The 18201-nt window shown below is 36.1% G+C and overlaps 1 protein-coding gene across 2 annotated transcripts in view; it reads right to left on the reverse strand.

Moving 5' to 3' along the window:
- LOC113065591 (PH-interacting protein-like) overlaps positions 1-18201 on the reverse strand; it is a 36725-nt gene that overhangs the window by 4446 nt on the left and 14078 nt on the right. Inside the window, exons 12-38 of one of the 2 annotated variants that reach the window (XM_026236963.1) lie at positions 18068-18108; positions 16466-16564; positions 15601-15757; positions 15381-15515; positions 15133-15261; positions 14088-14313; positions 13818-13937; positions 12730-12913; positions 10232-10337; positions 9863-9994; positions 8869-8960; positions 8547-8760; positions 7042-7155; positions 6819-6926; positions 6614-6738; positions 6451-6533; positions 5829-5940; positions 5254-5315; positions 3350-3502; positions 3129-3249; positions 2871-2996; positions 2310-2382; positions 2068-2124; positions 1795-1950; positions 837-989; positions 531-718; positions 35-429 (exon numbers count right to left, since the gene is read on the reverse strand). In XM_026236963.1, coding sequence (XP_026092748.1) covers positions 35-429; positions 531-718; positions 837-989; positions 1795-1950; positions 2068-2124; positions 2310-2382; positions 2871-2996; positions 3129-3249; positions 3350-3502; positions 5254-5315; positions 5829-5940; positions 6451-6533; positions 6614-6738; positions 6819-6926; positions 7042-7155; positions 8547-8760; positions 8869-8960; positions 9863-9994; positions 10232-10337; positions 12730-12913; positions 13818-13937; positions 14088-14313; positions 15133-15261; positions 15381-15515; positions 15601-15757; positions 16466-16564; positions 18068-18108 — 3661 coding nt within the window. Of the gene's footprint in view, positions 1-34; positions 430-530; positions 719-836; positions 990-1794; positions 1951-2067; positions 2125-2309; positions 2383-2870; positions 2997-3128; positions 3250-3349; positions 3506-5253; positions 5316-5828; positions 5941-6450; positions 6534-6613; positions 6739-6818; positions 6927-7041; positions 7156-8546; positions 8761-8868; positions 8961-9862; positions 9995-10231; positions 10338-12729; positions 12914-13817; positions 13938-14087; positions 14314-15132; positions 15262-15380; positions 15516-15600; positions 15758-16465; positions 16565-18067; positions 18109-18201 lie in introns of both variants that reach the window. The other variant, XM_026236961.1, reaches the window with a different exon arrangement.

Genomic DNA, 18201 nt, shown 5'->3' on the forward strand with positions numbered 1-18201 from the left:
ATATCAACTAATGCTTAAATCATCTGTTACCGACCTAGTGTGAGTTTTACAGGTGTCCGAAGTTTCCTGCGAGACTCTCTGGCCCCGCCCTCGTTTGTGTGGGGAACTGCAGAGCTCTTGGTTTCTCTGGAGACACCGATGGAGTGAGAGTTTTGGGTGCGTAGGACTCTAGAGGAGGGCTCTGCTGTCTTACTGTGGCTGGGTGGAGTGGGAGGAGCTGACTGTGTAGAAGCTGCATCTGCAGGCTGGGTTCCAAAGCGGGCCGAGCTACGTGTCCGACCTGGGACAACAGGAGGCTCAGCCTTGCCATTGATTTGTGGATGTGTTTGCCTTAAAGAAGGAGCCCGGGAAGGTCCAGCAGGAGTGGGCGGAGCTGCACTGTTAGATCGAGGAGGAGCGCGAGACGAAACCCGTCGCTTCCTCTCTGGACTGCAAATCAGGAAAGTAGATAATGTGTATGCAACATTTAGAAACAGTGATCAATTCTAGAACATAATATTCAGCAATGACCAATCAGATGCTGTGTGTACCTAGAGGCGGAGCTTGAAGGTGAAGAGCTCTTCCTCCTCTTCACAGACTGTCTGGTCAAACGCTCAGTGTGCAGCCGCTGACGGGTGAATCGCTCACTGTGCAGACTTTGAGCAGCTTTAAATTCGGTCAGAATCGAACTGATATGCTCTTCAAACAGAGCGGACAATCGCAGGCTCATGCTATAGATCTGCATACACAAAAACACTCATGTGTTAAAATAAACTAGATGAACTGGTTTGGCTATAACATTGCAACATGTCAGTTTTGAAAATCAAAGATTAATAATTTGCTTGTTGATCTCATACCCTGGACTTTTTGCTGGGTGTATAGGCTTTGGAGTTACTGAAGATGAGACGTACATCTTTACAAAGATCCATGGGAGTGTCATACTCTCCTTCTAGCAGGCGGTTCAAGACAGTCCCAAAGTCCATAGGAGTGTCCACAATGTCCAAGTAGTCCTGAGAGAGGTATTTTTGATGAACAGGGCATACAAGTAGACAGTGCACTGCAAAAAATTATTTTCTTTATCAGTATTTTGGTTTTGTTTTCCAGTACAAATTACCTAAACATCCTTCAAACAAGATGTATTCATTTTACACTACTGGTAGAAAATGTTGGGGTCTCTTTTGCTCACCAAGGTTGCATTTATTTGGCAAAAATAAGTGATATTGTGTAAAAGTATTACAATTTAAAATAACTGCTTTCCATTTTTGAAATATTTTAAATTTAATTTCTTCCTGTGATGACAAAGCTACATTTTCAGCATCATTACTCCAGTCTTCAGTGTCACATGATCCTTCAGAAATCATTCTAATATGCTGATTTGGTGCTCAAGAAACATCACAGCAAGAAGAACAGACAGCAAGAGCAGCTTTTATTTGAAATAGAAATCTTTTGAAACACTATAAATGTCTTTCCTGTCACTTTTGATCAATTTAATATATCCTTTTATAATATATAATTTGCCAATCATCTTTTTTATTCATTTACCTTGCTTCAAGCAAGTTTAGGTATTTTTACTGGAAAACAAGCAAAGGTACTATTTTAAAATATTTCTGCAGTGTGTTTGTAAATACGCTGTGTATATGTGTAGATGGAAAAGAGTTTTTGAATTTTTGCTTGTCCAAATATTATAAAAATTTATAATATTAACAAACAGCAAGTGGTCTGAGGCTGAGACTATGGCACCCCTCATAATTCCCACAAGTAGCTATAGGTATGAACTAGAGTTTTGTGTGTTTTCTACATGTGTCAGTGTGTTACCGGATACTCCTCCAGATCCACAGGCTGTCTAAAAGGCTCTGAATCTTCACACTGAAAGATAAGCTCCAGCAGCTCTCTGCAGCGCCCCTTCCAGCTCTGAGGGTCTGATGATGGTTTACTGCGCAGACTCCTCAGGATTGGCTGCTGCTGCCGCCTCTGAAACAGAAACACAATCTCAATTAGTCAGGATTACCAGGTGTAAACAATCTCCATGTATAATCAACTCTTATCTCTCTGGTCCTGTTAAGATTGTATAATATCAGTTAAAGTTACCTTCTTATTGCGGCTAGATGTACAAGGTGCTTCTTGTTCTTCATCCTCATCTTCATCCTAAATTGGAAAAAAGGTATAAATCAAGTCATGTTAGGCACTGACATAAAATACGCACATTTACATTTCATGAATTCCAAGTGCTTGTAAGGCAGCAAAAGAACAGTGTTAAAGGCACAGTAGTAATGTATTAAATCTCTTTCACATATGAGTGGTTTACGCGTGTGTGTTTTAATGGCACTTACATCGCTTGAATCTGAGAAAGTGTTTTTCTTCATACTGTTATACAGTGGAATAATATCTGTACAGCTTTGGTCCCTAAAGAACACAGACGTAGAGACAGCAGTCAAAAAGCAGCCCCATGCATGGGTAAAAGCACTGGCAATAATCAATTTCATGTTTTTCCATTAACTAATATATGGATGATATTAAAATGTATACTATTTTGTCTAAATTAATTAAAAACAAAACACTATAATAAAAAAAAAACTAACATCTGAATCTTTTTTTTTCTTCAACTATTTAATTTAATTTAAATGGTAAAAGTGAATTTATGCATCACAGCATTATAACAATGTATGTAAATAATGGAAATTAATTTTGAGATTTGCTAAATATTAATTTAAGAGTGTTAAATCATTAGTGTTTTTTAAATATTAACTTTAAGTGTGTAGTAGATGATTGCAAAAGCAATATAAAAGTAAAAGTACAGAGAATTAGCATGCGTAACTGAATATACAACGTTGGACAATACGAATAAAATAAAACTTTTAGTTGTCATTTTTTTATATTTGTGACTGACTTACTTGATAAATTGTAGCATGAGGTCAGATACGAATTTGGCAGTTTTAACAATGAATGCGCCTGGTTCATTGAAGGTTTGAGCGTTGTGTTCGATGTAGCGAACCTCCCACATCAACGATGACATTCGCCTGACGAAGGCAAGCAAATAACAGATGCGAATATAATTTGATATAATCTACTTTAGAAGTACACACTAATTTTTGGCATATATCATATACGTAGGTATTTGATTGTCATGTCCATTCAGAGATTGTGCTGACCTATAGAAACGGTTCTGTAGTCTTTGTCGGATGGTGCTCAGATCTGTGACGTAAGCAACTACGGTGCAATATGTTGGATATGCCTGCAAGTCCACTGGCAGTTCAAATGGTACGGCCACATCTGGAGGAGAGAAAGAACTACTGTTATATTCCATCCGTTTTGGACATAATCATAGTAATAAAAATGAGCTATTGTATAATGCTAAATGAAAACGTCATACCCAAAGTGCAAAGCTGGTCGATGCCCCTGATGATGCGTTCACACTCTTGGTCACGTGTGCGTGAGCCCCACTCTCCTTCTAGGGGCTTGTACAATAAGGCCTTCTGCTCCTCCTCAGTCAGAGGCACACTCAGACCTAACTCGTCAGGAAAAGCTGCTGCAGACAGACAGAGAAAATGAGATGGAGGAAAACAAGAGACAGACAATCACAACTCAGTTCGGATTGGATATATACCTAAAGTCACCACAAGGACAGTGACATCATGAAATCAGTAACATTTTGAGCGCCTGGCAACAGTTCCCAATAGGAAAAGTTTGCTCAATAAACATGCTCAAACATGTTTTAATGGAAATTTAAAACATAAAATACCAAAAAATAAAGGTCACAAAGCTTGTCACCTAAGGAACGGCACTCAAGGTCTTTTATCAGAGCTGGAAATATTTTATTTTATGGGAGTGTGGTACCCTCTATGAAATCAGAGCAGTGTTATATTTCTCAACATGTGCTTATGTGCTGTGAAAATGAATGTGCTATGAGATTAATTAAATAAGTTTAGCAGCATTCAATTAACCACAGTTAATGCATTTATCTAATGTGATCTTACAACAGTTTAATTGTGTTTTGAGAGATTACTGCAGACTAGTTGTATCAGCACAGGTGGTTCAATACACAACCAAAACAATCTTAGATGTGACCCAGGACCACAAAACCAGTCTTAAGTCACTGGGGTATATTTTCAGCAATACAGGAAAAAATGATCCATTTTTCTTTTATGCCAAAAAACATTAGGATATTAAGTAACGATCATGTTCCATGAAGATATTTTGTAAATATCCTTCCTGTAAACGTAATTTTTGATGAGTAATATGCATTCCTAAAAATTCATTTGGACAACTTTAAAGGTGATTTTCTCAGAATTTCAGGTTTTTTTGCACCCTCAGATTCCAAATCTTCAAATAGCTGTATCTCAGCCAAATATTGTCCGATCCTAATAAACCATACATCAGTGGAAAGCATAATTATACAGCTTTCAGATGATGTATCAATTAATATTGAAGAATTAACACTTAAGGCTGTTTTTGTGGTACAGGGGCACATATCTAAAAAATAATGGGGGGGGGGGGCTTTTAATTAAATTTTTTAATTTAATGCATTCTTGTATTAAAAGTAAAATATTACATTATTTAGAAAACATTTAATTTTTTTTATATTAAATGTAATATTTTTTTGTTATTTAAAGAGTGCTACATAAATATAAAAATGTAATGATGGATAGTCATTGCATGAATTAAAATTAAGCTACCTATCTGCAATTCAGCCTATTACTACTTATAATGATGAATGAAATTGGCGAATTAATTGAACAACCGTGCCAATACACACACATATATATTAACTGACTCGACGCGCGGAGCTTTGGTGGATTCCTGCTTGTCCCGTAGATGATTTGCTCAAGCACAAACAGATCGGTTTCTTCGCTTGAGAAGCGTTTAGCTTTTCCAACTACAAATTCCACCATGTAAATAGCGATCCGCTCTGGCACGAGTGCATCTCGCTCTTAAAGGGAATAGGAGATGACACTCTGATTGGTTTATTGAACGTTATGCCCATTAAGAGAATAGGGACAACCCATTCCAAAAATGTGTAATTTTTCTATCTTTAAAATAGCAAAAGTGGATTTGGACACGCCTTGAGTGCACCTGCGCTGTGCGCTTTACACTTTGCATTTAGATCGTCAAATAGGGCCCATAATCTCTAGAGGTTTATTTCTAGTCAAATTAATCCAAGTTTAAATTAACTGTGCTCAAAGCAAAAAATATTATAATTAGATATTAATTAATTGGTCAAATCAAAGTTATTTTATTCTAATGAAAGCTTTAGTGATTGCGAAGGACACGTCATACCTTCATTGGGAATCTCCTCCATGTCCCATGGGCTCATCTTTTCTGTATCTCCATTATCCCAGCTGCATCACACAATAACACAAAGCTGTCAATATTGTCATTTACTATTACACACACACACACACACAAAAAAGTGTGCAACACCACACTTAGCTCACTATAGATTCATTTCTAAGCCTCCACATAAACCATGTCTAGTCATAAATTTAAGAGTCAAATAGGGGGTGAAGTTATGAAACAATTAGCCGTATCTTAATTCTTGTCTTTCCATCCCCAAATTCAAGACCTTTTGAAATCATAATTAAGACTTTCTTGTTCCATTTAAGACTTTTATGGCCTTAAATTTGCTAAATTTAAGACTTTATATATATAAAAGGAAGCAAACAATATTACCAACAGGGCACAACAATATGTATCAATATACTGTATATATGGCAATATATATGTTGACCATTATTAGGCCACAATGATTATGGTGGCCTCATGGATTCACGCCTGGTTAGGAAACAATGTAACAACAATTGAACTACTATATAACACATGTAAAGATGTGTAGATGGACACAGAGAACTGACCAGACATTGTAGCACTGGAACAGAGAGTCTGGATATTCGGCCTGGTAAGGCTCCTGACTCTCAATCGTACCAAACCACCAGGCATCGTCTATCACTGCCCGGAAACGATCACCTGACAAAATAAACCCATCTCAAATAAGACACAATTACACATGCACATCAACTCTGTATCAGGAACAAGCAATCATTAACTGAAAGCAACAAAGTAAAAAAAAAAAAGTGTTACAAATACAATACTACAGTGCCCGGGAGGTGACATGTTCAGTTCACTTAGTTAGTGCCCATGACATAATAACTTATGGGGACGTGATAATATGACATGGCCACGAGATCATTTTGTCGAGGTAACGACATCCTTATGTCTTGGCCTCAAGATGCTCTGTTGAGGGAACGACATTAATTTCTCGTCGCCGCGACATCTTATGTTGAAGGAACTACATATGTTTCTGGTGGCCACAAGTTTTTTGTGTAAACAAACCTGTGTGACCATAGCATTTTGAACTAGACTGGATTTTTGTTTTATCTTTTTCACCATCTCGAACATCCCTGTGTCTCACTGACCCATTTAATCCTGTAAAAATTAACATCTGTAAAAAAAACGTACTCATTTTCCCACACTAACCTATCATCCAGTTCCTCTGTCTTGCATTATCAAACTGCTGCCGAAGTACCAGGAAGTCGATGACATCAGGCATGTCGTGGTATCTAAGACAACAATAGAAATGCAAGTCACAGGTTAAAGGTCACTCACTGAAGATCACTGTGAATAAGTCACTGTGACTCACTTCATGGAGAACGAGCCGCCTGTCAGTTTGCCAGTGTCTGGGTCCAGGAAGGCCAGCTTCAGACAGCACAGAGTCGGCAAACCCACCTCGTACTTAATGCCCACGATCTTCAACAGCTCCTGCTCCTGTAGGCACACAGTCACAAACCATTTTCATTCCTATAAAAATACTGTCAGGTTAAAAGGTCGTTTTATTGAAGACTTACCCTGAGCTCTAACTTCTGCCAGGGCTGTTTTTTAGGATTTATACTGAAGATCTTGTTTTTTTTGGCCATCTCCACATAAGCTTCATGGCCTTGGCGAAAATAATATACCTGTTTTACATACGTAACAAGCAGCTTAATGTTACAAGCATGTCTCCACATACCATATAAATAATGGTATTTCACATTTGAATTGTTATGTTGTACTGAGGAATGTGGTTTTTACCTCATCACCCATCTGTGGGGTGAAGGGGCATCTCCGTGGCATGGTGTCAGTGATCCAGGCAGAAGGCAGCCATTCCTCTAATGTCAAACCCTTGTTCTGCAGTTCAGGCATTCTCTGAACATATAAATACACACACACACACACACACACACACACACACACATATATATGATAAGTTCTGATTACACAGAGCATGACTTTCATGCAAATCTGAAAGTTCACTGAAACAGTGTCAATGGAATTTAAACAGAGCTATCTTAATGTCCCAGGAGTTATTCTGTTGTAATTAAATTACAAAACCGATTTCAACATCAATTAATTAATTGTCTGTGGATTTTCTCGTCTCAGATGTAGATTTTTAGAACCATGATGACCTCATCAAGAAGTAAAATAAACAAAATATTTGAACTTTTATTACATAAAACTTTTTACTCAAATAAATGCTGATGACTCCGCTATGGTGTCATTTTTAACACAACCAAATATTTCCCATTAATAAAGTTATTTAAAAAGTTTGGTTACCAATGGGACAAGTGTTACTGTAGAACTTGAGATGAAACATGAGACTTGATACGTGAATAATTCAAACAGAGAGAGAGAAAAGAAAAATCTTTTAAAAAGTTTAAAAACTAATATTATTCATATATATTATTGAACTATTATCCATTTGTGTGTATTTAGGATACTTAAAATGCTAGCTATGAAATTAGCCTTATTAAGAGAAAAGAATCTGTTATTTTATTCCAATGTCATTTTCATCTTAAAAATTAATGGTGATATGGTGGAAATGACATCTGTTCATAACGATTTATGGAAAATAAAAATAAAAACATAAAAACAGAAGTCTCCTTAATACCCATAATTACAGTACTGAACATTGTCAAATGGACAAATTAAATAAAAAGTGAGCTTGATCAGCATGGTTTAAAGGGGGGTGAAATGCTCGTTTTCACTCAATATCATGTTAATCTTGAGTACCTATATAGTAGTACTGAATCCTTCATAACTCCAAAAAGTCTTTAGTTTTATTATATACATAAGAGAAAGATAGCCTGTACCGATTTTTCCCGGAAAAACACGACCGGCTGGAGGCGTGACATGTGGGCGGAGCTAAAGAATCACGAGCGCCAGTAGGCTTTTGCGTTGAGAGCGTTTGGAAGCTGTGACATTACCCAGAGCCTTTGAAAAACATATTTAACGGCTCTGACATTACCTTGAGGAAAAAACCATCATCCAAAATAAACCATGGCTCACAGTCAGATTCAGCCGTTTATTTATGATCCAGAATCAGATCCCGAGGCTGAAACTGAACGAGAGCAGCAGCAGCAGCAACGAACAGAAATACTCCTTCAAACGTACAACTTAATTTTTGAAACTTTGTCCATGTTTAGCATGGGAATCCAACTCTTTAACAGTGTAAAAAACTTAGTATGCATGAAATAGCATTTCACCCCCCCTTTAAGGAAGGTGTCCATTGCTGAATTAACACACAAAGGACCACTGACCTTCCGTTTCTCCTTTGGCTTCTTCTTCTTTGGTAGTGCTCCATCTTTGTCTTGCTTTTCTTTTCTCCTCTCCTTCTTGGAGTCTTTTTTCTTCTCTCCATCTTCTTCTGAGCTGCTGGCATTCTTCTTCTTTTTCTTCATGCTGGTCTTCTTGGGCGGTTCGAGGTTTATTCCAGCATCTGCTGTCCAGTCTGAGTAATCGCTGGAGTAATCGCTGTAATTATAAACAGACCCAGCATATATGTGTAGCTCTGGCTGAAGTATGTGTATGTCAGATATATGGCAGTGTGGCTTATGAAGTCTGAGGGTAATTAATATTCACCTGGAGCTGCTGTTATCATCAGGCCAGGGTTCTTTTTCCTCTCTCTCCTCATCTGATGATTCTCTGCTCGGAGGTCTTGCTTCGGTTTCACCCTAAAAACAACAACAACAGATACATAGAGAATGCAGATTATCACTCTTTTTATGCCATTTTCAAAACACACCATTGGTTTCAACATAAGATTTCAATATATTTCAAATTGGATATTTGGTTTTCAAGTCAATACATCAAGTCTGATATCACTACTCCAGAAAATTAATTTTATAATTCTGCATTTTTGTCTTGATATATTTATTGGTTAAGAAAAAAAGCCTGTTAAAAAAAGTGAATTGGTTATTATTGGTTTTATAAATTGAGAAACTTGCTAAGGATGCAACACTGACACAATGAATGGACCACTCACACTTCTAAACAGAGATTTTAACACTACAGATGGAAAAACACCACAACAAATCAAACCATTTCAGTTTTCCAAGCCAACATGAATTGAAATCTGACCCTATGTGCTTCCGTAATACACATTCCTATATAGTTAATGATTAATCTATGACAGTCTTTTAACAAAAGCTAATAACATGCCACGCCACTGAAATGAAACTTGTCTTTTTGATTGGTGCCACCAGGAACCTTTTACATTTCAACCATCTGTCATAAAGAAACATTTTTTCCAGATTCAATCAATTCCTGATGAAAGTTCCATATTTCCTCTTAAATCATCCTCATGTGCACTACCTGTAAAAGTCTGCAAGGATGCATTAAATATATAAAAAATGACAGTGAAGCCTTTCATATTGTTACAAAAGATTTATATTTCAAATAAATGCTTCATATTCGTCAGCTTTGCCCAAACAGGAATCAACTACATTTGAAAATATATTCAAATAGAAAAGAGTTATTGTAAACTGTATTGTAAAGTGGTAGTGTAAGACCATTACATGAGCAGTTACATTGACTTTACTATTCCACAAAGGGACACTGCGTCTTTTGACAGTACCTCAGAGGCACTGTGCTCTTCCTCGTTGGGTTCACTCTGACGACTCGTTTCCTCCACGGCCAATCGTGTATGGTAGTTATGCTGGTTACCCTGGTAACGACGCCCCTCCTCTACAGAATTTTCTATAGCATGCTGATATGAGAAATACACACTTCAGTAAATATACTGCATTTAATTTGCATGTTGATCAGCAACAATTCCTTTAGCAATATGTTATTAAGATACATTCAGTTAGATATAAAAGTTTGGTTGCGTACAAAGCTGATGACGCAAACAGTACATTTCCTCCAATCAAATAGTGAGGCAGACTTGTTTATCTAGATTTTTTTGTATATATTTTCAAATTGATGATCAGATGTGATAATTCACCCGGTTTTCTCTGTGGTACTGGCTGTGTATGCTGCGTCTCCTCCTTTCTGATCTGTAGATGCTGATTTCCTCCTCTCCTTTAGCTGTACGCCAGATCTCCTGCTTACTGCATTCACAAACAGACACACAACAGCATCAGCAACGCTGTCTAACTGGAGCAAACTGCATTACACTGTAAAAAAACAAGAGAACATTAAGACAAGGGAAGGTCTTGTTTGAGTAGCAAGTGCCTGTGAAAATATTATGTATAATATTTTTTAACATTTGCTATGTAATGCTGGTACGGCAGTATTAGTGTGAAGGCGAAGACTGCATTGGGGAAAACATTTAACACAAGCAGTAAGATTTTATGAGTTCAGCAGAGCTACCCTACTGTACTTTATACGGTAATCACCAGGTAGTAAAAAAAAAAACCCAATCTATATTAATGGTTACTTCCCATCCTCTCTATTCTGAGTTTCAGTTTTTACCCTCAGGATCTAGGTTTAGATTTCCTTCTGTTAGGAGTAACAGGTACAAACATTAATTTATTCCTAAATTCTAAATTCAGGCATGTGGGGACAGGTAGTTGTTTGGTCTTTTGATGTCATGTTTTTTATGTAATTTTTTATCTATAGACGGTTTCATCGGGCGCACGCGCCTGGATCTAAGTTAACTTCCGGTCTGTGTTGTGTACATCGGTCTGGCTGCAGTGCCTTCTACAAACGCAGTTAAAGTCAAGGTGCTGAGTAGACTGAAGTTGGGCTCAGGTGGTTGTGCTGCGGGATGTGTTTCCCATACATTTATTTATTTTTGGAGACTCGCCACAATTTTACAACTGATCGATTTTCAAAAAGGCTTCGTTAAATAAACATGAGTAACGTAATGTTACGTACTGCACGTTTACTAATAATAATTCCTTACATTTATGTTTAAATATCAAAGCGAGGCACAGGTGTTTTTATATCGCTGTATTTCTGAAGTAGGACTTGCATGTTATATGCCTGATAGCAGCGTATGAGCGTACCAGCTCTGCTTTGTTTACAGCTGTTACTGGGGAAACCGCTATTTCTCGCGCTTTATTTCTATGCTTTAAAACATCTCCTGTTGGCAAATAATGAATTTGCATTTTCATTAAGTCCGCCTGATCCACGCAGCAAAAATATTTAGTTTGTTATCAAAAAATATCTACTCTAGAAGGACTTGGCTGTTGTTATTGATTCTATTTAGAGTCTACCGGAAGTTAAGTTAGGTCCACAAAAGCGTGCACGCGCAGTAACGTTTGTTTATGTTGATGCCGTTGAAACAGTCTATAGTAAATGGTCTTTTTTGTATGCTGGCCTTGCTGTAAAACCAATTGCCCTAGGGGACATAAATAAACGAAGAAAGAAAATAGAAAGAAAAGAACATTTTTTCAACTTCATTCCACATCTAAGGTTTGTTTGTTTTGCATTTTTCAAATCATTTCTATGCTAGGTTTAACATAGCATTTGAAAGCCTAAATTTCATTTTGGAAAATGGGTGGGGGGATTCCCCCTTTAGGTGGCTCTTTTGGGAGGGGGGTTTAATTTAAGGGGGAGTTAGAGTATTTTTTACAATCATCCAACCTAAATGTTTTGTCAGCCAGTGTATTTGTTTAATTTAATTTATAATGTTGTTGATTCATATTTATATTGTGAGGAGGATTCTTAAAAAGAACTTTAATTTCAAACTTTGAATTGAATTCATTTTAACTCAAAAAAAAAAAAAAAAAGTAAACAGTCAGTAATAAAATAAGAATATATAAATGACAAGCAATGGCACAAACAAATAGAATAACAAGAAACACCTAAAATTAACTGTTAATTACTTTTTCAAGGAGGTATAACAATAATATTCATGTACAGAAACACCACAGAAACTGAATAATCTATTTAACTTTAAAATAACACTGGTTTGTCTTCAATGTATAAATAAACAGACAGCAGCAGGTTAATTTAGGTTGCTATCGCTTTAAGACCTCATGCACGGATCTAATTTTACACATAAGTTTTGTTTCTCAACTACTAACATTTATTTAATAGACTATATACCAACCATTTTTATTATAAATCGACTGTTCAGATGAATACTCATCAAGATGGCCATTTTGACATAATTTTGTATGTATTTTGCCGTTTACGTACAATGAGATGCAGTTCTATGTGTGCAGGCTTTGGGTGTGAGCTCACAGAAAGTGGTCTCACAGAGAGTGAGCAAGTTCTGAATCGAGTATTAAATTAATTGTAAGACTCAAAAGCACGTGCAAATGATACATTCTGTACCGAGCTTCTTTTACACTGAAATATTTGCATTACAAGCACGAAAACTGCAAGAATCAGTAGAATTATGTATAATACCAATTCCGAGCATGGGTTACCATACTTGGCAAATGTCAGGACGTTCATTTTTACTTTCAATCTTGAGCGATATTTGAGCCCTGAGATTAGCAGTGCAGTCTCACACTTTTGGTGTCAACTCTATTTCTGTGTGTGTTTTACCATGCTTCAGCTGGTGATAGTTCAGGAACAAGAACCCGTCGACTCCAGGCTACCAGGTCTCTCTCAGTGGCGATCTCACTGCGTGGAGCATTACTGTGCATCTGGCGAACACCTTCGATCTGTCCACTGCGTCTCAGACCCACATTGGGTGGAGAAGTGACTTCTGTGGGAGAACTGACAGATCCTACACACACAAACCAGACATGCAATCAGCATAAACACTACTGTCAACAGTATTACAATCACCCCTCACTGGTTAATAGAGGTCATCTGATGACATTTTTATACATAAAGTCGCTTTGAATTTTTTTTTAAAATGCATTCTTTTTTTAAATGAGATGTTTGTTGTTTTATTGTGTTTGTTTTGTTTTTATAATATTCTGCAACAGTTTTTTGTTTACATTTGATTACTCTTGGTATTTTTTAATTTACTTGAATAATTGATATGGCTGAAAAACATCAAGTGCTGTTTGCTATTTTAATTAGTCTTATTCAGTGTTATTGTTGACTTATACTAAAATATATTACAAAAGAGAAATTGACATAAAACTTTAAATGAAATATTAATATCAGATGAAAAACAAAAATAGCATATATAAATAATCCTATTATCATTTAAAAAATTATTGTTTTATTATAAATATATATATATTGTATAAAATACTTTTAACTATGTAAGTTATTTAATAAATGTGGAAAATAAATTGGCATCAAGAAACATGAAATTTCACCGTTATTGATTTGATATCCAACATTTTAGGATTGTATCACTACACTACTTTACAAAAATATTTTGCAAGATATTTTGCACATTTAAAACATAATTTGCAAAAATAATTTAATAACTAAATCTATTAAATAAACATAAAATTAATAATGCTTCAAGAGTCAGTGATTCCCAACTCAATTAATTCCCAATATATAATGTTTAATAGTAATAGCATTTTCTTTTAATTACCTGTAGTCAAAAAAAAAAAAAAAAAAAATATATATATATATATATATATATATATATATATATATATATATATATATATATATATATATATATATATATATATATACACACACACACACAAATATTTTACCTCTGTTTGCTCTGCTGTCAGAACCCAGCCTCTGGTCCTGCTCTTGCTGTAGTCTCTGGATCATACTATCAAGAGGACTAGAGCCTTCTGGAGCCTGCTGACTAACCACCTGATTCAGCCCTGGGTGAGGATATAAGACATTTGAACACTTTATTAGTGTTCAGTGACAGAATGCAGGTGTATATTTGTATACACAAATAGCCAATAATTACTCAAGTAAAAAAAACACAGAAAGGGAACAAAGAGACACTGTCTGTTTGTGTTTCTTACCTGATGATGTGAGCCCCATCTGGGGTATGAGCTGTTCCTCTCTACAGTTCTCTCTGCCTGGAACCAGTCTCTGGTAGCGTGGAGGGTGAGGATTCCCATCCACATCCACCAGGAAAGGCGGTGGCATTAGGTGAGGTGCCTGCTGGGTCTGTTCGTCCAGCACGAAGTTATGGGCGTCACGAATAAGCGGCCGATAATCAGTGTGGAAGAACATCTGATCTGCTATCTAAAGAACAGAACAATGGATGCATTCACATCAAATACACATATACTAACTGAATAAGACAAACAGAGAGAGGCAGTACTGAACACAGAACCATGTTATTCTTATAACTTCTTCTACAGATGCACTACATATTAGTTATATTAACAGTTATTGACTGGTTTTTAAAAATACTGTTTCCCATTTCTGTCACTTACCACTCAATAATTTATTAACACTGTTAAATACAATCTTTAGCAAATATCACACTGAACATCCATTTTCATAATGTACATTATAACATTGTGATGCCTAAACTTACATGCAACATTTAAAAAAAATAATTTGAGCTTTTAGTTGTTTTTTTTTTTTTTATGTATTCCGATACAGGATACCAACACTGTCAAGTAATCAGGACCATTTTGGGGAGTTATTGGCTTATTTGTTGTTATTGTTAACTAAAATGAAAACTATTAAATGTCCTTTTTAGTATTTGAAATAAAGTTAAAAAAATAAAACATATTCTATGAAAAAACGGTTGCCTTGAAAACTAATTCAAATATAAACGGTTAAGTTGAAGTATTACAATTTCTACAATTAAAACTGAATTAAAGCTAAACAGAAATATTAAATAGTACATAAAAAAAAACATGACAAAATTGCTAAAACTTAAACTAGATTTAAAATGAAACCACGGACTGAATTAAACATGCAATGTGATTAGGTCATGTGACAACAACGTGACAATATATTATTCAAATCAGAGTGAGCAAAATGCAGCAAATAGTATGCTAATATTTCATTCTGAAAATAGGATCTGAGACAGATATAAACATTCATTACTTTGTCGTATCTGCTGCTAGAGCCGAAACCAAAGATGAGCAGGTGACCGTGGGAGTCTGTGCAAGCGAAATGCTGCCCATCTGGGGAGCACTTACAGTCAAAGACCGCACCGTGGCCCTGACCCTCGATCTATACACAAACACACATGTAGAGAACGAATGTTGGGAGACACAGTAATCACCAATAAATCAAAAGATTTGCATAGATTTGTGATGCAAACTGAAATGAAGTGTTGCCAGTTAGTTTACCATGTTAAAGTATGAGCGTATTTTGACTCCTCTTGCCAGATCCCAGACGATTGCGTTCCCATCATGCCCAGCAGAGAAAAGCACTCTAGAGTCAAACGGATGTGGCTCCAACACAAACACCTCATCCTCATGGCCCTGTGGGTGAAGGGCCATAACGACAACATCATTCATCACATATTGCCTCCTTTCAGTCATTCTGGAGAGATCTTTACACTCTTACCATCAACACATGAATAAGGTTCCCTGTGTAAGAGTTCCACACTTTCAATGTCAAGTTGTTCGCAGCGGTAATGACTGTGCTGTCACTGCAGTCCCAGGCCACCATAGTCACCTTCAGTTTGGTAACTTTGTCCTCTAAAGGTGGAGGGTTGTACTTGCTAAAAAGACAGAAAATAAAAAAAATTGCTTTTTTTTCAAAATAGTGTGCCATTTCTAACGTTGCTCTACAGTTGGTCTACTTTTGAAAAGAAAGAGCAATGAGAGACAAACCAGCATAGAGAAAGACACATAAACAATGCATTAAATGCAATTATATTAGCAGATTAACAATTTTGAATAAAAATTTTACATGAATTACTAGAATGTCTAAAAATCTTTACAGTAATAATTTTTCTTTTTTATGTCATAAGGTTTATTTGTTTAAAAGCTTATATTTTACTACTTATTTTTTTTGAATTCCAGACTTTCACATTTCAGTGTGACTCCCCCACGGTGGAGGTTAACATGTGAACATGCAGATAACTGAATGTTTATGTTTCTACAGACTGATGGGAACTGTATCAGTAAATGAGAAAAGTGTACCTGAAGATTAATTTATCACAAAAAAACAAAAACTAATAATAATAAATCAAACCCAAATGGGATTTGTTTGCTTATAGTTTTACATTGTTTTATTTGGTTAAGATGATCCATTGTTGGAGTTGCATGGCGAATCTGTTCTGATCTGTGCGGTCAGAATCAATTGCCCTCAGGAGACTTCAAAGTAATTATGTTGCTAATGGTCATTTGTTTAGCAAACAAAATGTCACTTTAATGCACAATTAATTGAGCCATACTTTAGAAACAGTGATTAACATTTTTCATACCCAGGTAGTTTAGTGGCCATGTCCAGGAGAATGCTTCGCCAGTCCTGTTGCTGCAGCTGCCATACCCGCGCTGTGCCGTCTCTACTGCCACTCACAAACCTACACACGCGGAGGTTTATACTCAAAAATGTCATCTATACCAATATTCATGAAAAGGAATGAGGCACACTGATAAACATTTAATCCACTAAAATGTAAAACTTCATTGCTGCCCTAAAATGTTTAGTAAAATGTGGTATAACAATAATAAATTCCACTTCTAATATTTTGAATTAACTTGCAGAAGAAGGGAAATTAGCTGAAACTAATTTTATCAGCTTCCTTGAGATAAAATACAATTACTCAGTGTTTGATTTTGCACTAAAACCATTCATAATTTAGTTATTACAATATTTTCTTCTTTCTGACCCTTAAAATTGTATGGTCGGTTTTTGCTACTGTACCTTTAAGACCTCCGCTGGCATAGTATTAATGTGCTTACATTTGCTTAAATTGTGTATGTGCACCACTCTATAAAACAGTGATGAACGCAGTATGTGAACAGCAAAAACAGTAATGGATTGTCTTCCAGTAACAATATCTAAACAATGGGAAGTAAAATTACATAATTTCATTTTCAGAGAATGCATACTGAATTTACCCCCCCCCCCCCCCAAAAAAAAACCAAACAAACAAACAAATAAATGAATGTCTTAGTCTGTTTGATTTATTAATTTTTTGTTTGTTTTTAACCGTTTTATCTTCACAAAATTCGGTTAAGACATTTTTTTTTTAATCTTAACATCTTAACCAATCGTCCTTCTCAAGTAAATTTACTTGGGGCTGTTTAGATATTTGTACAAAAAAAAGTCAAAAACACTGATTAAGAAAATCATTTTGCAGTCTATAAAGCGGTGACATACAATTTTACTCTATACACTGCAAGGTAGTGACGTTGTGACTCAATGTAATTTTCCAAGAGCTGATAAGTTTGTAAGAACGTAGGAGTGTATTACTCTGAGGTAGCGTGGATCTATAAATGAGTCAGACCGTATTACTCCGCTAAATAAGATGTGCATTGTCTGTTACTGTGTGCAATCTACTCATCTTCTTTTTGACAGTGCACTCTGCAGTTCTATTGATTGGTGAGATTTCTTCCCTTACATATGTAACACTGGATGCTGTGTCCTTGGGTGCAAAAAATCTGTTCATGTGAACATCCATCTTTTTAATTCCTTTGGGACCTGTTACTCTCCTTCTCTCTCTTACTCTCCCTCTTCTCCTCTGTCACACTCTCTATTTCCACCCTCCCCAATGCAAAAACACTTGCTCATTAAAGTAGTGCGAGTGAGGAACATAAAAGAGGGGCAACTCACATGCCTGTTGTTTAAGTAGAAAGACCTTTCATGCACCTAAATTCTTGTATGATGTGTATCTAAAATGCATGTTTGTGTGTTAGGAACAAGGCTGTTTTTTTTCTGCTGACAACATCAGCTTGTAATAATAAGAAGAACCTCCAGGTTCCATTAATCCAACAAACCTGACATATAAACACACACACACACACACACATTCTCTCACAATCGCTCATGTACACAGTTAAATGGAGCCAGTGTTGCTCACCGATCACCACCATGGGAGAACTGGATGCTGTCGACTTTATCCTGAGGAAAAAAGATGAAGTCATTAAAAAACATGAGGGGAACCTCAAAATAATAATGAATTCCTGCAACATTGAATCCAGTAAAGAATGAAAT

This window comes from Carassius auratus, chromosome 48 (genome assembly GCF_003368295.1).
Source record: "Carassius auratus strain Wakin chromosome 48, ASM336829v1, whole genome shotgun sequence".
In the NCBI taxonomy this organism is placed as follows: domain Eukaryota; kingdom Metazoa; phylum Chordata; class Actinopteri; order Cypriniformes; family Cyprinidae; genus Carassius; species Carassius auratus.